This window comes from Hippichthys cyanospilos, chromosome 4, assembly GCF_059441005.1.
Source record: "Hippichthys cyanospilos isolate Australia breed blue-spotted pipefish chromosome 4, RoL_Hcya_1.0, whole genome shotgun sequence".
NCBI classification, from domain to species: domain Eukaryota; kingdom Metazoa; phylum Chordata; class Actinopteri; order Syngnathiformes; family Syngnathidae; genus Hippichthys; species Hippichthys cyanospilos.
The window spans coordinates 22,896,133-22,921,772 of NC_142372.1; the positions used below are offsets into that span (position 1 = coordinate 22,896,133).

Below are 25,640 nucleotides of genomic sequence, written 5' to 3' on the forward strand. Positions count from 1 at the left end.
AAGATTTGAAGAAAATGTTGCACTTCTCATGGGCACAGCATTGCCAATTGAGACAAGAACTGAAAGATGACGATGTGCACGTATGAGTCTCAGAGGTGAATGGAAGGCATGTGAACAGCACAGGAATCTGCCACCAGCATGCTAGAACATGTGGGCGTATGAGAAACTTGACTTTACTGAGGGCTGCTAATTGCTGCATGTGCATCCTGCAGGACAAGACAATGTGTGTCCACACCATTTTAAGGGTTGTGTTCACACATTTCGTTGCCATGGATAACGAAATTTGAAACAGTGGTGACAAAGGTTCACATACTAAAGTGTGTCTAAGTGAATGAATGAATGCCAGGGTGTGGTTTTCTGCAAATAGGTTCAAGTGCTTTTGCAGAATGTGTGCAACTGTGGAAGTTACACTATGTGCTTTGAGAGGCTTCAGTAAATAGATGAAGAAGAATGTGCATGCAAGCTTGAATATGTTTGTTCTGGTAACCAATCGTGAACCTGAAGTCAGGCCCACGATTCAAACGGTGTGGCGAGAGCGTCAGGATTGCCCCTGAGGCACAGATGAGTTGAACGTGCTCCATTGCAGACGTGCATGTGCATGAGTTTAGCATGACCACACCAGAAGACGACACCCACTTGTCCCTGGCAGTCCGGCTGCCTGTGCCTCTGTATTTTCCTGCATTTTCCTGCTTGCCTCTAATTAAAATTGGATAAACTATGAAAAAGAAAAAAAATGTTCCAGCTACAGTTACACCCATGAATGTGTGCAGAAAGTTAACGTACCAGATAAGCATAATATCAGCAGTAAAGTATAACGTTCTTCATATGGAACTGGGATTTCATCAAAATGGACAGTCACAAATCAAAATATTTTTTGGACCAGAACAATCAGCTTCCTATCATAAGATAGGAAGCTGAAATTGAAGAGACAATGCTTGCCAAGCAAACAGTACAGTCCACCTGGACTAGCTTTACCTTTAGAAAATTAAAGTTTTTGAGTGGCCCAGTGATACACCACACCTAAATATTTGGTGTCTTTAGTTGCCTCTACAATAACTGCCACTCAAGTGTGTGTGGGGGGGGGGGGACTCTCGAACCTAATAGACAAACCGATGCCAGCTTGTGTCCATTTCTAAGCTTAATGAAGTTTCCACTAATATCAATGCTTGTTATAATATCAACATTGTGGCTTACAATTGACACAGATATATATTTTATATAATTAAAAAAACAACCCAAATAGATTTGCTGTTCTCCCCGAAAAAAAAAGCAATAGACTGTGATTGCCGGTTTATACCAAAGTGGGTCAGGAGGAGGGAGGGCCTCATAAACCCCCACTGGTAACCTCACTGTCATTAATCTGATTATTGTACTCCCATACTATATACTTCAACACAAGTACAAACACTGCTCCACAAGCATATTTTGTAAGCTTTCCTTCTTTCCTTTCTTCTTTTCTTTCTACATTCCAGCAACATTTGGGATGGTTTCTAAGGCACCCATTAAGTCCTGCAGGCTTCCAAAACTCTAAAAACAGAAGCACTTTGACATATTTTTACTTTAGTTGCTTTAACTCAGCCCACATCTTGCTATGTGTCACAGCTCACAAACAGGTTTTGCTTACTGCTGCCACTATCACCTTTCCTAGAAACGATTCTGAAAAACCTTCAGGTTGAGCTTAAACATATGTATTCATGTTTGATGTTAAAACCCCTTATACTAGGCTTAACCGTTTATGTATGTTAAACCGCCAACATTAAGGCATTAATGAAGACACTACTGGATACGACACTAACACTACACTAGCTTTGACCTGCTGTAGAAGCCCAGATATATTTTTAAACTGCATTCTGCTAAATGAGAGGTTTTATGTCCAGGAATTTAATTCAACTGTCTGTATGATTTCTGACTCCAAACCAGGGTTTTGCACAGCAACTACTGTACAGGCAAACTATGGTCTGGTTTCAAAATTCAGACCATAGGCTTCTTTTTTTTTTTTTATCATTTTGCATTGATTTAAAAACACTTAAGGAGTCATATGCTAAGTAAAGACAAGCGGCTGCAAACTTGGCTCTAACAAACATGGCAAACAAAGCTCAAAATGTATCTGCTTGTACAAAGGCCAGTTGGGATGACGAAAGGCAGCACACTACTCATCAACATCAACCTTAGTGAGCCAGTAGAACTTACCTTACCAGAGATGAAAACAGAGATGGACAGATGTCCCAAAGGATGTCTCCTCAGGCCTGGGAGACAGAGGAGAAAACAAAGCCTGCACAAGCAAAAGATGAGACAGCAAAAAGGAAGATGAAGAGCGGTTCAATAGCAAAGTCGGAGTATGTCGTTTGAGGACCCCCTGTAGAACGGCACTTGTTACGCACAAGACGGGATCTGTTGGCCATTATAAAGCTTGGAAGAGGTTTGAAGGTGGCACATTTTGGGAGCCACAGTGAAATGCCACACATAGAGCCTGCTGGCCAAGTCTAATGAAAGAGCAATGGACACCCTAAGCCCTTGTAGGAAGGAGGTCAAAGCTGTTGACTCACGCCGCTAAAATAACCTGCTTTGGCAAGGGGTTGTAACAAGTGGCAAAAGGACCACAACAGACGTGCCGTAATTGTAATTTAATGCATACTCTCATACAGTTTACTACTGTAGAAGGACCGACTGTTTCACATTTATTCAGAGTTGTTGTCGTAGAAATCAATCTGTGGGGACAGTGTCTTATGTCTTGTTTTATTTTAAAATGTAACGAAAAATTACTGAATCAATCAACGATTCCAAATCAATAATATAATGGTTTCTTAAAGGGGCAGGACTCTTTTTTTTTTTTTTTTTTTTATGTTTTTAGATGTATTCTATCTAGCCCCACTAGCCTAGATTCTGTATAGCCCATACCGATTAACATTTTGTTTCTGCAATTTGTTGGGTTTTTGTTTGTTTTTTGGTTTACAGGTAGAAAATGTGTGTTTTTAAAAGTATTAATTGTAGGTAAAAAAAAAATGTTATGAAATTATTTATCGTTAGAATATTTTTTTCTTTTGAAATGGCTACATAACTATACCTTTAATTGATAGTCCCCAAACGCAATATACTCCACAAACGCGAAATTAATTGGGATACTTCATCTAGACTAGTGAGCGCTGGGAGCACGTATTGGTTAAGAAAGAAAAAAAAGGGTCGACTTCCCCTTCTAAGTCAATTCATTAAAGCAGTGCTACAATTATATTTTGTCAAGCTCCCCTTAGGAGAGAGAACCCCTCCACTCTCGACGAGCTGACTATAAGATTTAATATATAAATTGTTTAAGTCTACCTAAACCTGTATCCTTTTTAACATTAACAAAAGAAAAAAAGCAATATAAATCAACTTTTGACAAGTATTAATGATCTTTTACAGTGTTTATACAGGTTACAACTTAGTCTAAAACAGAAAAAAATAACCTAAGTACATCAAAGTGCCTGAAACAAAAAAAAAGAATGTTATTGTAATTAGGCTTCATATGACAAAAAACAAAGCCTTTTCTCTGGGGTCATCCGCACCCACCAAATTCAGTGTTTTTCTAATCTACTGGATTGTGTGATCTTGAAAGATTAATATTCTTTCCACAGCAAATGAGCCTGTCTTTTCTTGCACTGTAGGAAATCAATGCGAAAGTAGACAAAAATACTCGTTAAAGACAAAATTTACAAAACACATGAACTACAAATTAGACGAGTGGAGGCATTAATAAGCAGTGAAAGTGAAACATGAATACCTTGTTATATAATTAAAAAAGGAAGAAATATATGCTGCCTTAAATTTCCAGATAAACATTAATTATATGGATTTGGTCCAAGGAAAAAGTCCAACCAAGGCAAAATGTATGCACATGGGAATGAACATTAACCCGCATAAAAGTGTAAAAAGAAATTAACTAACTACTGCTAATAATCTGCTGTCTGTAAAAATACTATTGTAAAAGGTAGCAATAATCTGTTTTTTGTTGAGCGTCTTCCTTTTGTTTGAGGAAATTGCCGCAAAAACACAGAGTTGTTAATTAATGCTTGCTGAGCTAAGTCCTTGTGACGTACTCTACCATTGGACATTATATTCCACCTCACTTGTGACATTTATATCACTGACCAATATTTTTGAATAGGTGTTGCAAAGAAAAAAAAATGCAGGAGGCTTTATCCATACTTTTTAGGATGATTTTAGGAACGATTGGATTTCAAGGAACAGTGTGTAAGATTTGACAGTTGTTGTTTTTTTGTTGTTTTTTTTTTATTAACAGCTAAGGTAGGGTCTTGTTGATATATACTGGTTTGTATTGAAATATAATCCTCAAAAGCAAAAAAAAAATGGAACAAAAATGGTTACATATTAGATCAGCCAAAAGACTCAAATAGCCACAGAATGGTCCATGATAACGTCTGCCATCAACAAGGCCAGGAAATTAACATTTGTTCATACATGTGCTTTTCATATATTTTGACTTGGACAAGCATAGTAGGGCTATTGTACTCAGCAATATTAAAATTCACATAGGAATTGTCTCAAGAAGGTTTTCAAATTATCGCTCCAGCCTGAGCCACGACCTAAATCCAGTTTCAATAACAACAACAAAAAAGACAAATCAGTTAGGTAACCTGAAGAAGACTATAAATAGAAGGCCCACACAATCCAGAAGACTGTAGTAGTAGTACTTATGCAAGGAGAAGAAGGGATCATATGACTGCCAGGTCACAAGCCAACAAACGCCACACAATTATGCCACATTATGTTAGGGTTTTGTTCCTAACAGATTGTTATTCTATTCATTTTAAACAAGACAAATGTTACAGTACTGAATAATGTAGTCGTTTGTTCTGACATCAGCCGGAGGCCCTGTGTATGAAGTGTCATACAAAGCGTAAAAGAAGAAAATGCATGTGACAGTTCACTGTTGGAGCTGAGGATAGGAAGTAAAGGCCAACAGAGTGGCAAATGCAGCGGCAGTCAGAAAGGGATAACTCAGCCTTGTTCCCACACACACAGCTGTTTCATTTCATTCCATCAGCACTCCGATGATCGGGCCAGGACCGCCTCTGCGCCATCCACACTCCCAGGGACGCAGGCTGAGGGTGGCTTGGCATAATCCGCTGCATGTCACATGCAACACTGCCAAAGATTAACCCAGAATCTGATTGTCCTGCTGTTTACTCAAGAAAATACTTTGCACTTTTGTGCGAAGCGTCCGCAAACAGTTCTTGGATTTTTGGTTGTGTTCATTTTATGTGCTACGAAAGTGGGAACAGGGGGAGAAAATACCTGCTTGCTGTGCATACTAACTGGGCCAATCAGGGCCTTGATAGACAAGGTGGGAATTAACGTCAACCATCGGCATGGTCAAATTTTTACAAAATTCCACTAGCTTGAAGTTGGAAGATTTTACTAGCCCACCATATCCAGCTCTTATACCAGGGCTTGTCAATCTCGCCCCACGTGGATTCCATTCAGACTACAGACCACTGACAGCTGATGAAATATTTTGGTGCTGGATATTATTGAACAGGACTTTGTACTCTTGCTTTTGCACACTTCTCTGACATGTCACAAAACATCTGGAAATGATCACAACCTCTCGTCCTGACATTACAGTCTAGCTAGTAGATGTTTCGAGGACTCTAAACCTATGTCATTTACGATATTGTTTGTAGTTTTAACTCTCATGTCTGCTCATAAAATCATTCAAAGTACTGTATACTCGACTGAACATCTCTTTGTGCCACACCCAAATTCACCTGCAGTTACTCTGACCACCACTGCGTGTCATTGACATCCTGTCAAGAAGGGCTTCTTAAACTCTTTCCATTTGGTTGAAACCATTGGGGTTGTTTTTTTGTTGTTTTTTTTTAACTGACTTTAATCAACTGGTAAACGGACTTTAATCCCAAACATGAAAACCTGCCTAAAATGACAGACAACCCAGAAACACTGGTACTATCTGGAACAATTGCTTGCAAGGAATGCAGCAACCACTTTGAACAGCAAGCTATATGAAATACGTTGTGATAGGATGCTCACTTAGCCGTAGAGGCAACGACAATCAAATCAAAAGGCGTGTTTTAACAATACCTGGAGTGGAATTCCCACGTGTATTTTTCCAGTTGGTTGAAAAGATAAAAAAATAAAAAGAAAGAAAACATCCCGTTGCCTGCAGCAACTTAATGTATTAACATGACAGGGCAGGTAGTGGTCGCTTAAATATGCGACCTGCATGATTATCATGCATGTTGACATATGTTGTTCGAAAGTAAGTAAGTAAATTTGGAAGAAAGCAACGCTAAAATGCTGTGTATCGCACTTCGGCTAAAACTGTTAGTGGTATATGTCTAAAAAGAAATAAAACACCATGAGTAATTAAATGACTAGTTTACAGTTTTCGTAGAATGAGCGAACGTCATCAAATGCCATATGTCACCATTTGATTCAGAGGGTCTGACCTGGTTTCAACGTACACGTTTGGTTGTTATTTTCCAAAACGGCAATAAAATCGCTGCTTTATCGACCCCAGTGCGCACAGTGAACAGGTTGCTTACCTGTTTGCCCCCGATCAAGCTGGAGGAACAAACTAGAAGGAATTCCACCTGGGGCTTCCCTCCCAAGATGACGCTTCAATAGTGATATGTTACAAAGTCGGTCTTCGTGGAATGCGACATCCTCCCAAGTTTTACTCCACGACAACCTTACGCTGTCCACATTCGGCCATCTTTACGACTAAATGGGCAACTTTTAAAATTTTGCGCAAGCTCGATCTCCGCTTCGGTTGAAAAACTCAATCGGATTTCACCAAAACATTTAAGTTTAGCTCTGAAAGTTCCTGGAATCGGTTTTGAGCGACTTGGTAGCAAGATGCGTCTTCCTTCCAATATCCTGACTGGCGTCTGTAATCAGATGCTGCACGCTGCAATATCCATTCATCCTATTACAAATTAACCCTTTACCGACTGCAGAGCTGGCTCTCATGACGAAGTAAGCCTCAGTTGAAGCTTGAAGTTTGAGCCATGGCTCGAAACGGGGGTGGAGGCTGAGTTTGACTCCTCCTACTCAAAGTTTTGCTCCGCCCACGCGGAGTCCAAGCGCCTTCTATTTTTTGTTAAACTATTTTCTCGGCGGCTTTATTGATGCACTATTTTTTTGGACGTAACACTTTTTAAACGCCTGATTGAACATAAAAAAAAATACCATCTACTGCTCCAAAAACGTACAGCAATAACATCAACTATCCAGGCAGTGTGTCCTCTGCTGGGGTAATTTGGTACTGCATCCACCCCACTCATTCCTATATAGTTAGATAGATAGATAGATAGATAGATAGATAGATAGATAGATAGATAGATAGATAGATAGATAGATAGATGGATGGATGGATTGATTGATTGATTGATTGATTGATTGATTGATTGATTGATTGATTGATTGATTGATTGATTGATTGATTGATTGATTGATTGATTGATAGTATTCTCTGTATTTCAGTTAGAAGTTGGTTACATGTCTATAGATAGAAATAAACTCAGAAGTTGATTACCTGTAAATTTGACGTCGCTTTACAGCCATCTACAGGTTTTACTATGCAATTGCAGAAGATGTCATCTCAAAAATGCAGGTCATTACACTTTAGCTAACATGGACGTTTCTAACTGTTTTTGGGTAGTGCGCACCACCGTATTGAAGATTTAAAAAAATACATTTAAGATGATGATGATTATGTTTTTATTCTATAAAATTGACTCTAATAGTTGTTCGTATTTATTTAATCTGTACAACAATGACAATTTCCTGATGATGACAATTATTACTATTATTATGTTATTTTTAAACAAGCTAGAGAGACGTGTGATAATATGCAGCACTTTATACAGTGCTGCAATATGCAGCACTTTGTTGGAACATAATTTTAAACAGCTGTTTAACAGTTTCAGATAAATTAATTGAGACATAAAAGCTTCTGCTTGGTCAATACAAAAATATGCAGTTGTAAGAAAGCGTTTTCAAATACGTTAGAAATACCTCACTTGATACATTGATCACAACATGTGATTGGATCTTTCTTGACAATAAGTTAGAAAATTTGACAAAGTAGTCTATAATACGACACAAACTCGAACCAACAAATCTGATATCTACGGAGCCCCTCTGGGTAGACTTGGAAAAAAGTCCGAATACGTGGAAGTGGTGTCAATTGGCAGTTAGGGGAAGTTGTACAAATTGGAGACAAAAACGTTTTGAAAATCGAGGTTTTAAATCAATGACAATGACAAAGATTTCTTTGCTATCCTTGTCGCTTCCTGCGACAGATATTCCCCATAAACTTTGTTTCATCGCATGGAATATACACCTGTACATGCAACAGCTGAATCTCTGCTGATAAAAAACGTTCCCCTCGATTTCTGTGGAAACCAAAGTATTTCTTGCATTTTCTTTGGTGTCGTGTGGCGGTTGGCCGCCTCTCTGTCGCAGGGTCTCTGTTTCTCACTCGCTCTCACTCTCTATTTTGGTGCTGCCTTGCGCTGCCAAACCCCTGACGTCATGCTCCACTGTTAATGATTAGCATGTGGAAACTGGCTGCGCTAGCTTGTCAGCATCAAGTCACACCAATATACCCGGAACAAGAATGTCCATGCCTTCAACATTAAGGCAACCTTCTCTGGACGAAATCCGAGGTCCTAATCATGGATATTCTACAATTCTGATCTTGCTGATATATGTTTCTTCATACCTGTTGACATATTATTGAGACTAAGGTGAGGCTCTTATAGGTCATATGATTGAAGTATAATTAACCCATTCAGGCGGTCTCCCTCTACCAGCCTGGGAGCTTGAGGGTTCTGCAGAGGATGTTAGCTGTCTTCTGCATGGAAACGTCAGGTGTTGTTCCTGGCATCTGCTGGAGCCAAAGCCTGTGGGTAACCGTACCCACTTTCCCAGTTACTGTGGTATCACTATTGTCTTTATACTCCACGTTTTCTCCAGTTAGTCCTTCAGACCTTGGTGTTTCTCAAGCTTTTTGTTTTCCTTTTTATGGATCTTGCAGCATTGGTACATTTGTCACAATTGCTTTCATTTGGTGTTTATTTTTTTATAATGGTCCTCATATTGTGTTTGCTGTTGCCCATTGCCATGCTTAAAAATTTCACTCTGACAAATATCAACAGAAACAAACACAACTCAGAAAGTCAAAATATATTTGTGAGACAGTATGTTGTTAGGTATCAAACAGTCATCAAACAGTTTAGCTCTACCATCTCCACCCTTGTCAGAAAACTCACATGTTGCTGTTTGCATGGACATTATCAACTTGTAGTTTTTTAATTAAAAAAAAACATGCGTGTGGGAGTCTGATAAGCTAACAGCATAACATTTGCTTTGTTCATTAATGGAAGCAGTGAAATGGTGAATTTTCATTGCCATTTTACGGTGACGATGATTGGAATGTCTGGAATATGACAGAATATGCCATGTGACAATATTTGTGACGCGTTTAATTAGTATCAAGAGTGAATTAATTTAATCAAAATCAAAACATTTTGAAAAGACTTCACGGTGGTCACTATCAAAACGCCTTTTAGCAACAAACTGTCGTCTTATTTTGAAATCGGGAAGCAGATGTTGCACGGCATGTTGAACTCAAACGACTGCGGCACTAGTGCTGGAGGAGGCCGACCTGAAGGCAAAGACGGAGCAAAAGTTAGTCAAGATGGCAAAACCCACAGACCCGGAGTGAAGGGGCGCCGCTCCCCTAAAAGATCGCGTCTGTTGCCCTTCCTGAGACAAAGTCTACAATGCAAACAGCGCAGCAAGGTAAATTTACTCAAGTTTATCCCGTTTTACGGACCACAGTCGTCTGCTATTTTCCTCTTGGATTACCGATCCAATGTATGGTTTTGTTTCTTTTCCAGCAAAATAACGACCCTCGCTGGACGTATTTAATCTCCCCCCCAAACCCGATTTATACGTTACACCTGAAGTCGCAATTGGACAAGAACGCGTTTGCTACCTGTTGACGCAGCAAGCATTTGTGAATCGGATACATAGTACAATGGGAACTTTTGCCATTTAAGACACATCGGAGTAAGACTGATCATTTACAAATGATTTAACAAAATAAGTGAAGTAAGGCATGTCGTGGACGTTGTCGTTAGTTAAGTGAAGACATTTCTTCATGGGCCACACACACATACACCTCCCTCAGTGGTCACTCCTTGTGTGCTGATGAAGCAAACTGACAGGTTTAGAAAGCGGCTAAAACTAGCCTGTGGGCAGCGTCAGCTCCTCGCTCGAGCTCCATCAATCGAGGCCACTTTTCGGTCTCCGCGCAAGCCAAAGTACACGTTTAGAAGACAAGCCCGTCATTTAAAACAAGGCAGCGGAAGTTACTCTTGCCCCTACTAACATACGCTCGCGCACACAAACACACACGCACGCACACACACACTACCTCCCGCCGCCTGGTCACTAAACCGACCGGCGTCCTTCCTGCGGGTCATTACGGGATGCAGCGCCGGGAGTAGCCGACAGACTGCTGTATTTTTAGGAATGGGTGGATACCAGCGGAGAAAATAATTTATTTTTGTCCCACCGATGAATACCACGAGCTTAAACGTACGGGCGACAGTGAGGAGGCGACCTATAAATGCCCCTTTACAGCAGCTCTGATCCAAATTGTGCATGGGACACTGGCGCCATTTTTTTATAGATAGGGCAGGGCTGATGTGATTAAATTATAACTTAACAATTCTCCTCTTTTAACACCCTCCCACAGGCTCTCAAGGGCTTCCTTTAAGAATATGCCAGTGATGCAGATGATGATATGACATATTGTGAGGTGGAAAGCAGACTCATCAAATATCAATTCCTTTGTGGGTGAGTAATTAGCTGAGGGCAAGTTAAATCAGTCAGCAGCTACACGGGTGCCTGATTCCTCTCACTGGAGGCTGCCGAATCTCCTCCTGAAGGAATACTTTGCGGAGCAACACATTTTGACACCAACAAGACTACTTTCGAATGGCCACATGCAGCTTCATCTGAATCCATCCGACACTCGGCGATCACAAGAACCTTCCTCGGCTTTACGCCGAACGGCGGTGGAAAGTTTAGAGAAGATCTTTCTGTGAGTGGCTCCTCCCCCTACAGCCCAACCCCTCCTGAACCAAAGCTGCTTTGGGAACCCCAGCAGCACCGCTGTCACCCCACCCCGCCTGCTGCCCTTCTCCCAGACCATGATGTTTCGCGATCAGGTGGGCATACTAGCCAGCTGGTTCAAAGGGTGGAATGAGTGTGAGCAGACAGTGGCTCTGCTGTCTCTGCTGAAGAGAGTGAGCCGGACCCAGGCTCGTTTTCTGCAGCTCTGCCTGGAGCACTCCCTCGCAGACTGCACTGAACTGCAGGTTCTGGAGGCGGATGCCAACAATCCAGGTGGGTCAGCCAGCTTTTTAGAAATGAACCCTGTAACTAGTTACAGTATTTTTTTAATCCTCACGATAAGCTTTATAACAGTGTAAACGCCAGTGACAACAATACTGTCTTATAAAAACGATGCATTCTTACGTGCTTTCACACGACTACGGTACAGTTCAGTTCAAATGTTTTCACTCTCTTTCTGTTATTTTATTCATCACTTAATCTGTTGATGATTTTATTTAACTGCTAATAAAACAGTTTTAAGGTATATCACTCTACCCAATAAACAGGACAAGCACAGAAAATTCACCATCCTAAATGAAGTATGATTCAGTCACTGGTTTGTTCTGCAACGTGTCAGATAATAGGCGAAAATGCTGATCATTGTTATCCAAAGTTAAAACAGATGTTTGCAAAAGTCATTTAGGTTCAACGGATCAGTTTGCCTTGCGATTGAATGGCAACCAGTTCAGGGTGTACCCAAAGACAATTGGGATAGGCTCCAGCACGCTTGTGACCCTATTGAAGATAAAGGATTAAGATAATCTGTCTTCTTTCATGAGGGACTAGAAAAATGTGAAAATATTTATTTGAGAGACTGAAGTTGGAATGATTTGGATCATTTTTAAATTAAGCGACAACCAAACAAGGAATGGATTGTCAAAAATAATGATTTAATAATGAATTTGAAAATAGCTTAGTCGTCAATTAATTGTGTGTCTCGAAGACATAAAAGTTAAACCAGACATGATGAGCATCAAGGGACTAAAACTAGTGGTTATGCCCGCTCAACGGGAAATGCGCAGTGGTAGTCAACCACGATGTAACCCACCAGATATTCCCTAAATATTTAGGATACAGTATGAATACAACACATGCACAAGTGGCACAAGCAATATCCTATGACTTAGTTACCTTTTCAATTATTTCAAATATCATATATTTCTTTTATTATTTGGCACAGCATATCAATGAAAGGATTTTCAAACATTTTCATTCATGGAAGTTGCATTATGTCTATGAAGCATCGTTGACAGATTTAGCGCTATTATGATCGGTTCAGAGTTCAGACCCAAGCGAAATATTGATTTGTGCTGTGTGTCTTGCTTGCAATTGTTGTTGGAAGAGGAATACTCTTAACAAATGAAAAAAAAGAGCATTGCTACACAGTCAATCTTTTGACCGGTGGTTGTGTATTACTTTGTCTAATGCTAAATGGTTGGTTGGCGGTTTTACAGCTGTAAAAAAGTCAATGCACTTGACATTATCCTTTCCCGAATCCCAGTTGGTTGCCATTTACCTTGCATCAGTCTGTCATTGTCACACTGGAAATGTTTGGTCTTACTGCTGCTTGGTGACTTGTAGTGGAACACTTAATATGATTCTTAAGTCATGTTATCTACTCTAGTCTGGTGATGGGTATACAAAGCCTCGTGAACCACTTTGGATATTTTTGTTTGTCTGTTTGTCTCCTTTCCACTCTTAGTTCGTAGGTGCAGTGAAAATTTGATACATTCCCATTGCACTGGCCTTCACCCTCAAACCATGCTTCTCAGTTAATTTTTGCAAAGCCACCGAAGGTAACATTTTGTGCCCCCCTGTGCTTGGGAGACTATAAATGACATTATTATCATAAAAATTGTGTAACTATATGTAAAACGGTATCCTTTTGAGCATTAACAAAAGAAAAAAAGCAATTTAAATCAACTTTCAGCAAATATTACAGGGTTTATACAGGTTACAGCACATTCTGAATCTGAAAATAGCTTAAAGTGCATCAAAGTGTCTGAAATTTAAAAAAAAAAAAAAAAATCTGTCTTTACTCAATCTAGAAACATTTTTGACCAACTAAATTGTTTCATGCAGAAAAAACAGAAAAAAAATAATAAATGCAAATCGACCTCGAACATTAATGGCAATATCTTAAATATTTTAACCTGAAAAACTGTGAAAGCAGGTGAGCCATGATCAGTCCATGCACTTGACTTGATCCCCATTTTTTATTTGCCCCCCAAGCAACTGTGATGTCACAAAATGGGTGCATTTAGCTGCTTAGTATATATTCCACAAACACATTATTCATCAGAATGTTGCGTTTAGACTAGTTAGGATCCATAAAGCATATTATTGTATAGATGTTTTTTTACTTCACTTTCATTCAAAAATGACAAATTGAAAAGCCGACATCCATCCAAAGTTGCAACGAATTATATTTTATTTTACATTAAAGAATTTTAAGTGTGCTCTATGGTCCAAAAAATATACTAATCAAAGTGTATTTTGTATAGCGTGTTATTAATGTAAATAACTCATAATTTTGTGTTTGCACTCATTTTATGTAGTTGTCTTCCGCATACTTCTCTCAGTGGACCAACCTACCGTGCCATGTTCCCAATAGTATCAGTAAAAAAAATTTGCTTTTACTACAGTGATTTTAATCTCTGTTGTGTGTGTGGATTACAGCATAGGGAAATTATTGTGTTATGTCACCCAAATAATGCCTGCTTTCTCCGAATACGCTGTCAGCCAGCAAATGTGTTGTGCAGATGTTGCCATAGGTACAACACCAGCTCTCAATCGCAGCAGCAGCAGTAACACTTCTTTCACTTTTTCACAAGACACACAAGTAGCCAGGGTTTGTTTCCATGGCCACGCTGCAGTCTAATAAAACAAAATTTCGGCATCAACAACACTTAAAAAATTCAAACTTGCATTGTATTGAAATTGTAATTGTAATGTAAATTGTAAATTGTATTGTATTGAAATCGCCATTATTAATCACGATTATTCGTCATGTTTGGTCAAAAATTTCTACTTGTTGCCCTTCTTTTACACACGCTTTATATAAACAGCTTCAAGGCTTGAGACTTAAAAATAATAAGAATGAAATAAAAGAAAAAAATAAAGTAAATGAAAATGTAAATATATTTATTCAAGTATAGTCAAAATGTCATTTTTGGTCATTTCAAACCAAATTTATTCTCAACTGACAGCTAGCACAATTTATATTAGGAATCAGGCAAGAAACTCAATGCCATTTCACACTGGTAAATGATATATCAGGGCGAGAAAAGCAACAGCTTTTGTCATGCACACATGTGGGAAAGATTTCCCCCTGGTGGTAGAATGTTTTTGATTTGACATGTAAAGCCGGCTATTTAAACGTTAATATCCCCAAGGATCAGCTTAATTAATCGAGGAATTCAATATCGTCATTGCAATTAGAATTCAATTAACGCAGGCCTAACCACGCTCATACGTCACAACATGCATCACTACATGTGTCACTGCATGCGTCACTAAAACGATGGCCTGCTATTGGTCGGCGTCACTAAGATGCTGGTATGCTATTGGTCAGCCTCACGCCGTCCCTAAGAGGCTGGTCTGCTATTGGTCTGTGTCACTAAGATGCTGGCCTGCTTTTGGTCGGCGTCACGGTGTCACTAAGACGCCAATATGCTAAATGTATATGTGAGAGTTTACAGTATTGTGTTTATTGTGCATTTTAGTGCTTAATTCAAACTTTACTTGATTATCCATGGGTGCCAGTATTGCTAGTGATGTTAAAGGGGTGAGTAAGAAGATGATTAGTATGGAAACGAAATTAAAAATATGTCTTTGGGATTGAATGAGTTCAGTACGAGGGTAATCAACTACTTTAGGTATTTAACCCTTTAACCGCCAATGACGGCTATAAACGTCAAAGATCCATTTTTACTGGCCTGGTAGCGAATGAGTTAATAACTCAAATTATTTCACAGACCCTTGCAGTCAGGCCACAGACCCCACTTTGAGAACCTCTGCTCGATATTCAAGATTCAAGAGAATTTAATGAAATTTGTATTCTTTATATATATATATATATATATATATATATATATATATATATATATATATATATACAGTATATATATTCACACACACAGTGGGCTCCCTTGTTACGAGATTAATGGCAAAGAACAGATTGACTTCCCTTTGCCGGCAAAGAACAGTCAATCTTGGTTGGTCTGAGTTACTATTTTGCTGCTTCGCAGCTGGGCTTGTCTTAGTCTTCTTTTAAAGATTTCTCTGACAGGCTTGTAAGGCGAATTCGCCATATCGCGGGCGATCCAAACCTATGTTAAATAGCTCATGCGTTAAGAACCTGAGGTAAAAGCATCAAAATTGTCCATACATATTAAAAATCAGTATCAAAATAGTAAGGTAAGTGCTACGTATATATAATATACATGTATACAATCAAAAAAGGTCATAAATAAAAAATATAGAAAGGATTTATTTACTTTTGAGTGGCGCTTGTTATGCCCATATTCCATAGTAAGGGTAGCTTAGGCTAGGCTAGCTTCGTATTTCTTGATCATCTCCAGCTTCATTTCCATATAAATCATCTTCTTACTTCTCTCTTTAACATCACTTGCAGTCTTAGGACCCATGGCTAACCCATTCAAGTTTGAATTAAGTAGTAAAATGCGCTATAAATACGGTTTTGTAACCACTCGCGATAGAACAAAGCTTTACCGTTCCGCCATTTTGAAACGAATGAGGCCGACCAATTGCAGGCCACCATCTCCGTGAGGAGACGCCGACCAATAGCATACGAGCATTGTAGTCATGCGTTGCATGGACGCAGTTGGACGGCAATAGTAAATAAGTGCAATTACCTAAAAACGCCTTCAGACGGAGACAAAACAACACAAACACAGCCAACCCCGTAGGGCCATGACAGTTGTTTTTGTTGCAAAGCGGGTAAAATACCTTAAAGAAGGGACGAAAAAACCTAAGCCAAGGACGCTGAAACCCAGGGGTCCTGGGAAGACAGAAGGCAGAATTGTATATTCACGATTTCAAAGAGAATAGGACCCGTGACAGTTGCTTATGGAGACCCAAGAAACCCTTTTTAAGGCTTACAAGTCTATCAGTTATTGTTTGTGTTGTTTTTTCGGGTCCCAGTTTAATTAGTCCAAGGAAGTCGATGTAAATCCTCCGTCAACTGTAAAGTGAGAACGTAAACAATCTCCTTCACGAGAATGACACACAGCCCTGTCAGCCAGAATAAATATTCTCAGACTAGAAAGACATAGGACGTGCATGCTTAGCTTTTGAAAGGTGAGGCCAAAACTATTACAGTGAGCTTGCATTCCTCCTGCATTTTGTCTCGCCACCTAGCAAGAGAGACGGTTAGCTATTGCTTTGTGATTAGCTTGTTTGTTTGCTCTTTTCATACTTTTCAAATAAAGGATGACTGAAAAATTTCGAACTTGTATCAAGCGCATGGTTTTGTCTGCTAGCTCAGGACACCAGCGGTAAAGCTTGCTTCAAGCCTCGGTATACTTTGCCCGCTTTCGGGGAAAAAAAATGTTCAGCTCAGCCTCGGTTGTTGTCATGAGTGAACGTTAGGTAGGGTACGCAAATGAACAAAGTGAAGCATGCAACGTTATACATCAGTTATTTTTCTCTTGAATGCGTACCTGGGTACCAGTTATGTGCATACCTGTATGTTTTTATGTATGTATGTGTATATCATTATTTATGTATGATAACAAAGTGCACAATGGGATAATTTTAGTATTGAAATTCTTGCTGACCAAGTATGGGTTAAACTGCAGGCTGAATCTTGGGCTGAGTGGAAAAGCACAACTATTTGGAAAGCAGTGTACAAATGAATGGAATCCTCAGTGGCCTACTTCTGAGCAACTGAGAAGCCTCCTTGTTTTGCGACCTGAAAATTGTCACAACTTTTCTATATGGGACACGCTTAAGATTTGTGTTTCATTAATGTTTTTTTTTTTTTCCCAGAGACAATTTAAGTACATTTTATTCATGAGATTTGTTTCCTTACGTAAATGTAGAAATACTTTGGTTGTTGAATGTTTCATAGTTCAAGGTAAAACGTTGACACGCAAGGACAAAGTTGTGGGTACTGTTCCATTAATTAAGATTACAAAAACCACTGCCAACACATTTGGCGAAATGCAAATTAAAAAATGACAAAGCTTCTTTTGAAATGTCCAGTTGAAACAAAATTTTTGAGGTGCAATCACATTGGCAATGTTTACCAGCGCAACATTGAAGCATACAAGGGGAAGCAGGCTTTGAAACATGGAGGAAGCACATTTCTTTTATGGAGCTGCTCTGCTACCTCCAGCACTCTTCAATCTGTGCAGGGTACAATGAAACGGAAAATGACACCACGTGACCAATAAAGTGAGGTGTGACAGCTCGAGGCACTGTGATGTCATTTTCAGTCGACAGCAAGTTGCAGTACAAGGTGAAATTGCACCCCTTTGCGAATGATTTAAAAAAAAAAAAAATGGGGAAGGCGTGGCGGGGGGTCGGCTTAATTCCACATTAATATTACACAAATGCACTCAATCACATTACCATGTTTGGACTATTGGGCACCCACAGAACATTACGGTAAAGAAAATGTATGATTTGACTTACCCTTTAAAAGGGGTGGTGTAAATTTGAACATTTGAACAATGGTTGTCTGAGTCGAGCACAAAATAGTCACGACAATGTAGGGAGTAGTGTCAAGGAATGTGGGCAGGTCTGAGCACTCAACTCCGGGGCAGTGTGACGGGAGCTTTCCAGTTGAGGTGGGAAAAGACATAGTGGAAAAAAAAAGCTAATTCCCCCTTCGCTTGAATGGGTGTCTTCAGAGTATGCTGCACCGTCAAAGGCGGGAAAGTGAAGGGCAGAGGACCGTGGTGGGGCAAAGAAGGAAAAGATGATTGGCGTGCCGATGCCATTTTCAGCTTGAATTTTCACTCAAATCAAGATTTTCAACATTTGGTAATATTTCAGATATTAAAATGAAGCACACTGATATTTCTTTCTGGTTTGGCTCACATTCCTCCCATTTAAGTAATCTCTTTTTTTCAAGATTGGACATTTTTATTTTTTATATTGGCCTGTTTTCAGCAAATGTACCATTCTGTTCCATAATGTATTGTATTTTATTGTATCACATTTATGAAGGGTCCTAGAGGCTGGTTCGAATTACGCTGTCTGCTGATTGGCTCGCTGAGTTATTACACTTATCAAAAAAAGAGGTAACATTTGAGAAACTCTTCTCTTTTTTGGACACCGACGTATTTCATAGCACCCACGCATGAGCAAACAGTTTATTTCTGGAAATTGACAGCGAGTTCTGTGAACTCATACTGAACCTCAGGAATGGGGACAGACAGCCTGCCAAAACGACCAGAGGGGAAAATGAAATAAGGCCTGTCTCTTTCTTGCTATTTCGACACTAAAGGCCCTTTTTGTTCGTTGTGTGTGTGTGTGTATATAGAGGGAAAATTAACTTGGCTACTGTCAATACTCTGCACTGATGGAAATGACTTGACACGTCATGATGCGCATGTACAGAGTGAATGACATGGAAAAATTAGAGTGGACTATGGTGAACTAAAGTTTATACATTTATTGAACTTTTTAAGACGTGCCGATGGCACTGAGAGTTCATTGGTCTTTGTCAGGATTCTATAACAAAAATGTATGTCTGAAATGTATTTGCATATATCAACATTACGGAAACAGTTGTTCAATAAACACATGCTTAAATACATTTCAACATAGTTAACAGTTGGAGGTTGAATTAAAAATGTTTATGCCAATATTTTCCTGTTTACTGAAAATGAATACCAGCGACAGAAACTCAGAGTTCATATTGTCTGACTACGCTCAACATGCGCCTTAAATGGTATTTTCCATCTTAAATTTTTACAGTCATAGATTCATTATTAAAAAACGCAAGCGCTTAAGTACAAGCCTGGTTCGATGCATCGCATTTATCTTACGTCCATTTTGTTTTCCCAGCCATTGAGAGCATCTGGCAAATAGGCTATCTTGTGGTCAGTTTGGCAGGTGACAGTATAGATTTTAGGCAGGAGGCTGCATGAGGAAAATAGTAAATGAAATGTCTTGTGAAGTGATGGTAACACCTCTGTGTTTTCCTAACTCTCCGCAGTTATGAGAAATAAACATATTTTTTAGAAGGGACCCTAGAGCACCTTTTAAAACTGAACAGGAATTGGTAAGGAAGAGATGGCTCCCTGACTAGCATATTTTCTAAGAGTTGCAGGCCACATTAGGCCTGCTTTTGGCAGAGCTGAGGTTTGAGGTTTGTTCACATTCCCAGCATAGCTGTGACTGCCACTTTCGGAGCCCTCACAGGTAGACCGCAAATCAACTGTTCTTCCTTTATACGCATGGTGCTTGATCAAACCTTATAGCACTAGTTAACAGCGGCAGGGACGCAAAGGGGATGTTGACGGCGCACTTAAGAGGAAATGAGAAACGTGGGGCGAACCATTCTTCCACCGTGCCCTGTTAATAACGTTATTATTATTAGTATTGTGTCACATATCAGGTGCTTTGGGCTATGTTCACACTGTAGCCTGAAGTGACCCAATTCAGATCACAGTATTTTTGCCCCATCTGACCTTTTGATGGCAGTGTGAACGAAAAACTTTGTTTCAAGCCACTTGTGTATATGTCACTAAATCCGATACGTATCCAATCTTCTGACGTGCGATTTCAGTCTGAACGGCCAAGTCGCGTACATTCGACTCGCGCGTAACAAACCACCGACAAATGTCACAATTTTGTACTCAAAAAGGAACAAGCAGTGGAAAAAAACAAAGCAACAATCGCGGACCAGTTGAAGAAAATTGAAATTATTCTGAGGAAGGGAACGTTTGGTGTTAACACACAAGTGACATACAGGCCGCATTTATTTGGAAAAGTTAATGGCCTCGCGAACAAATCGGATTTCACAAAAAAATGGAAATTGAGCGTTTAGCCTTGCAGTGTGAACTCCGCCTTTAATGTTCAAAAAGGCTCAGTAAAATACTCGCTCTAAGAAACAGTTAGATGAGATGAATTTATTTGTCACGCAGCTTTTTTGAGACAGTTTTTTTTTTTTTTGTATTACAGCGCACTAAAAAGGGAATTTTCCATATGTGGGTCATTGCACACTTTTCTGGCAAGGTAGCTTCCACAGGATGTTGCCGTGAACAGTAGCTGTGATGATGCTTTTCCTTTTCCTGTCCAAGAGAAACAAAAATATTTTGTCACAGGCAGGTGCTTCCCACTTTGGAGAAAGAAAAAGAGCCATCTTATATTTGTCCCTTAAGACACGGTGCATTGGTTACACATAGCTCAGAATACATACTATGTATATAAAAAGTCTACACATTTATGAATGTTTTTCTTCAGTTGTTTGTGAAGGAAAAAAGACAAAGATGATTCAATACTAAACTTTTCAAAAAACGTTTTTGTATATTGAAGAACATTACTATAAATATACCGGTCAGGTTCTAGCCATTGGCTAGTTTCTCCCTCTAGTTTTACTGAACAGGATGTACAGTAATCTTTTAAATGATCTTTGGTACTGTTTGCTGAGAATCGACAGAAGAGTTAGGGTTCGAAGGGTTAGACAGCATTATTTAACTTAAGGTCCATATAATCCTTTATGTTTACATAAAGGATAACGTTTACTACAAAACACTGGAGTACTTTTAAACAAACACTGAACAAGGCCAATATTCAGAGCCATGGTATGCAATTTTATTTTATTTTCATCAGTCATCTGAGCTTTAATGAGCTTCCACTTATCCCCTGAATTGTGCTCATGTCTTTGATTCTTCACATAAAAGCAAAATCTTCTTTCTCTCCAATGTCATATTTTGAAGTATTGACCTGTTTCTTCGACAGCTTTGGTCTTCATAGAAAGCTTCTTGAATCTTTGAGTCCTGCTCATGAAAAGCATAAGCAAAAACGACAATTGTTTGGTTTGTTTGCTTGATTATTTGTTTGTTTTCCCGAATATTTGTTTGAATAAAAACAGGAGATTGACAGAGCTAGCTTTATTCCTATTGATGCACAGTTCATTGAGCATCAAGAGTTTGCTTTGGTTGTACAAAGGAGTTGTTTAGGAAGTCATGAAATCACCTGCTGACAAATTGCCTGACAGCTTGATTGTCTGTTTCCTTCTCCTCACCCTCACCTGTCTGTCACCACTCAAGTGGACATTTACAGATGTACTAACAGATTTCCTGCCCCTCAGTGTCACTTTTTCAATCTAATGTTGTTGTTGTTGTTTTTAACTAATAACAATGCAGCTACTTGGTGTCGCAACATGTCACAAATCAGTTGTTTTAATCAAATAATTCCCATTGTACATATTGTGATACATGTAATGTTCTTTGGGTTTGTGGAAAGGTTCAGATGTAATTACTTCAACAGTCCAGTGTCTCATTAGGTCAGGCCAGGATCTCCCATTCACCCATTCTCACTCTCAATGCAATTTTGTTATCCTTTACTCTCTTTCTTAAACTTTTTTTTGCCGATGAAGTCGTTTGAACCTCTTTGCAAATGTGGTAAATAGCCCCCAGCTACACCTCCCTTATCCATTTGTGCACTTAGAATTATACATGCATGTTGTGTGTGCATACAAAGCTTCAAGATTCCCTTATTTTGTGGGTTTGGACGTCCACGTCGATTTAACATATACACACACATCGTAATTTTTTCCTATCATTTCAACTGTTTTAATCTCTTTATGAATAACTTTTTATGACTTTCGTTTTTTCTTCATCTCTTTTACTGACTGCATGTGCCTCCCTAATAATTAGCATGGGGTGACTTTCAGTAATCTCAAAATGGTTTTATTTCTTGTTGTCTTGCACAGGAAAAGCAATGATACATTACTGATGCATGAAATTATGTGCCTCTTTCAATACATAATTAGCAGATATAATTTAATGCATAGGGTAAAATACAATCAAACAGAGAGGTCATATATGTTATCAACATTAAACAATGAAAATTGTTTTCTTAACTGCTGTCACATCAGTACTGCACATTACTTGCATACAAAAGAGCTTGCACAATTGTGTCTTTCAACTTGCTTGCTTCATGCATTTTGATTGGAGTGAAAGTAGGATTACAGTACTAGTCTAGGGTCCCTAAATATTCCCTTGAGGGTCAGATTCATTTTGTTTTGCAATTCTAAACAAAACAAAGTTAATTTGGTCCGTTTGTTGAAATGATTAAAATCAATTGTTGTTTAGTATTTTTCTACCCCTGACTATAGTGGTTATACATATCATGCCCAATTAAAACACATAGTGTGTGTTTAAAAATAATGAAAAAATGGTACTTTCTGACGCATTTCTTCGCCGTATATCGAATAATGTACTGCTTCGGTTATGAGGGGGGAATGAGACAAATGCGAGGCAGTGTACGCGCACTCGTACTAATGTTGCAATAATGAAACTATTTGAAGTTTCAATGCTTTATTTTTTTTGACACTGCTGAATATGAATTTGTTGAAAAGCCCTAAAAATCACAATCAGTGTGACACGCCAAATAGCTCCTCCCATTTAAATCCCGGAAGTTCTCTTTTTCCTGTTCGTCATTTGTGAAACATTCTCGTTATCCTTCCACGGCAAGTCATCTTCGGACTCATCCGGTTTGTTTGAAATGGAGGTCTCCAAAAATGCTTTGCTGGAGCCTTTTTACCCAATAGACAACTGCGGCGAGATCAGAGCGTGGGTCGCTGGTTTCTCCCCTCACCTGCTGACATCCACAGGTGCCAGGGCACTGCTCTCACATACTGTATTTTTTTCTTGAACAGACAAGTCAAGCCGTATTTTCCTTTTCGTAATGGGTCAAAGTCTGCCGGAGAAAAGATCCCCGCAGCCACATTGACAACAAAGAGGCAATACGACGGCGCTTGACAAAAGTTCATTTGAAGGTGCTAACATGCTAAAACAGATGCATATTATATTGAATTTGAGGTATATATAATCATTTTAAGCCTTATAAATGATATATTACTTACTCACCATTGGGTGCAATCAGCATCGAGAGAGTGAACACAGAATATAGGACCCACTATTTGGGATCTTGGTAAATCAGACCCATTGAGTATCCCAAGCCAACCGCTTGACTATAATTCCTCATCATAGTTTGGTATTCGAGGCTATTGATCATGAGATTGTGGCACATTAGCACCTTGTGCTGTCCAGACCCATCTTTTCTCTTATTTAATTATTTGCGCTCAATTCATTGTGTACATGCCTGCGTTAGTAAGTTCAGCTCTGGGTCCATTTGGAATCACTGCATTCTTCAGCAACTTGCTCTGTGGTATGCCAGCACATTCCCTACTGCTGAGCTGGAGAATCCACTCGGAAAGCAGCAGCGGGAACTTTTCCTCTCTATCTCCTCCCACCCTTCTAAACTCTCATCTACTTCATTCCCCTTAAGTCACCCCCACCATTAACAAATAACTGTTTCTGCTCACTCAACATCCTCTTCATTTGTATTTTTGGAATTCTTTGGCCTAGTCTGGACATCTAATAGGTTTGCATAAAAATAGGAATTTAAGAAATCACACATTAATAGTTTAAGTCCTTTCCTAAATTAAGCCTGTGGTTTCTGACGGTTGGAAAATGGAACACACTTTGTCGGATGTGGTGTTGAATCAACAATAGCTCGAAAGAGTAGCCGCGAGTGGGACGAAGGGAGCCACTTGCATGTTTGTTTTGTTAACAGGAGGATCACAGGACAGAGTTTAGAGGACACACACACACACGCACTCATGCGCACGCCCACACACTTACTTGTTAGACATTTCAATGTGCTGCATATATTTCCAGACCTTTACAGTTTGACCGCATTTCTTCTGGCCTAACCATAAACTTCATTAACAAAACCTCAACACTAGAAACCAATCAAATTGTGTGAATGACAAAATCATCTTTTGTATGAATACTAAATAATATGCTATTTCTATTTTTGTTCCGCTTGTTACTTTTTTACACGGCACATAATTAATCTGGTTCAAGTATTCTTGTTAATACCAATTATTTTCCTCATTCCAGAATCTAACAATTTTCCTTCGAATTTTTCAACCAATAATTCCACATTTATGTCTAAGATCATCAACATCATAGATTTAAATTAACCATTTAAAATTAAAAATTTTCAGCTCATTCAATTTACCATGAGAACAATTTTCAATTTACACAAACATGCTACTGACCTAAAAATTCAACATTTTTACCACTAAAATGCCCACCTCCCCTTAAACCCTTATTGATTACCAATGATGCATTCGACAAAACCTTCACATTATTGTTTTCTTTTGAAATTCAAACCATACGGCACATTTATTCACCTCGATGACACTATTTAAAATGGTAAAAATTTACATGTCTGTCTTAAAATACCTCCATTCATTCACATTCCACATCATTCCATATCATTTAGCATCATTCCATATGAATCTATGGTATATAATTTCATTCGGCATGAGATTTCACCTTAAACAGCAAATGTCTAGATTTTATGGTTGTTTTTTTCCCTCAAGCATGCAAGGCTCTATCAACCAGACATATATTTAGGATTGTGTGCTACTCAGTTGATAGCCTCAGTATTGACTTATCAGTTCAGTATCTGCTACAACTTGCGCATTTGAAGTCTCGTCTATATTTAGACTGAAAGCAATCGTGTGACTATCGGTGTTGTATGTGTTTGTCTGTTGGGTTGTGTTTATGTTTGCATGGAACCAATGTGTCACAAATGTGCTAAAATAATCATGTCATTTGTGTCTTGTGATCGGATACGGTTGTTAAAAGGGCAAACTCATCAAAGCAAGGCAATGTCCTGCTTTCTTGTTATCTTTCCACTATAGCATTCTATTCCAAATTATTTATTATAAATATGACTTTGCTCTTTTTTTTCTGCAAGAACACGGTTACGGTCTGGTTAAAAAACTGACAGTAAATAAATAAAATGTATTTTATTTTGTACATTTAGTCCAGGGCTACAGCTGCCCTTAACACTACATGCAAATCAGAACATTTGGAAAAGACCCTTAGACTACCATCTCACATACATACACCTAAAAGACCACAACTAGAGTTTTTAAGGCTTTTAAAATTTTGCCCCTCCATTTTTTGTTTTTATGTTTCTAACCTCATGCCCATATGCAGCAGATTGCGCAGAGAAAATAAAGAAGAAAACTGCACACAGGAGACATCGCGGTAGAATGTGGGCATTGCTCTTGTCATAAAATATATACTGTATGTGGGTAATAATATCAATATATCGATATATTGCGATACGAAATGACGCAATACGGGTATTGCAGTTTTAAACGCTTTGTTTTAATAATATTTCATTTCTTTAAATCACTC

General features: G+C 38.9%; 2 protein-coding genes across 5 annotated transcripts in view; one reads left to right on the forward strand and one right to left on the reverse strand.

Annotated features, from left to right (window-relative positions):
* Positions 1–6,999, reverse strand: part of pacsin3 (protein kinase C and casein kinase substrate in neurons 3) — a 29,383-nt gene extending 22,384 nt beyond the window's left edge. The window contains exons 1-2 of one of the 3 annotated variants that reach the window (XM_088412534.1): positions 6,564–6,999; positions 2,191–2,272 (exon numbers count right to left, since the gene is read on the reverse strand). The gene's annotated coding sequence lies outside the window, so the exon portion shown is untranslated. Of the gene's footprint in view, positions 1–2,190; positions 2,273–6,099; positions 6,524–6,563 lie in introns of those variants that run through there. The other 2 variants (XM_088412535.1, XM_088412536.1) reach the window with 2 other exon arrangements.
* Positions 7,000–11,246: 4,247 nt separating this feature from the next.
* The window catches only part of samd4a (sterile alpha motif domain containing 4A), a 66,342-nt gene continuing 51,948 nt past the window's right edge, over positions 11,247–25,640 (forward strand). For both annotated transcript variants that reach the window (XM_088413731.1, XM_088413729.1), the window contains exon 1: positions 11,247–11,442. In XM_088413731.1, coding sequence (XP_088269857.1) covers positions 11,247–11,442 — 196 coding nt within the window. The remainder of the gene's footprint in view (positions 11,443–25,640) is intronic.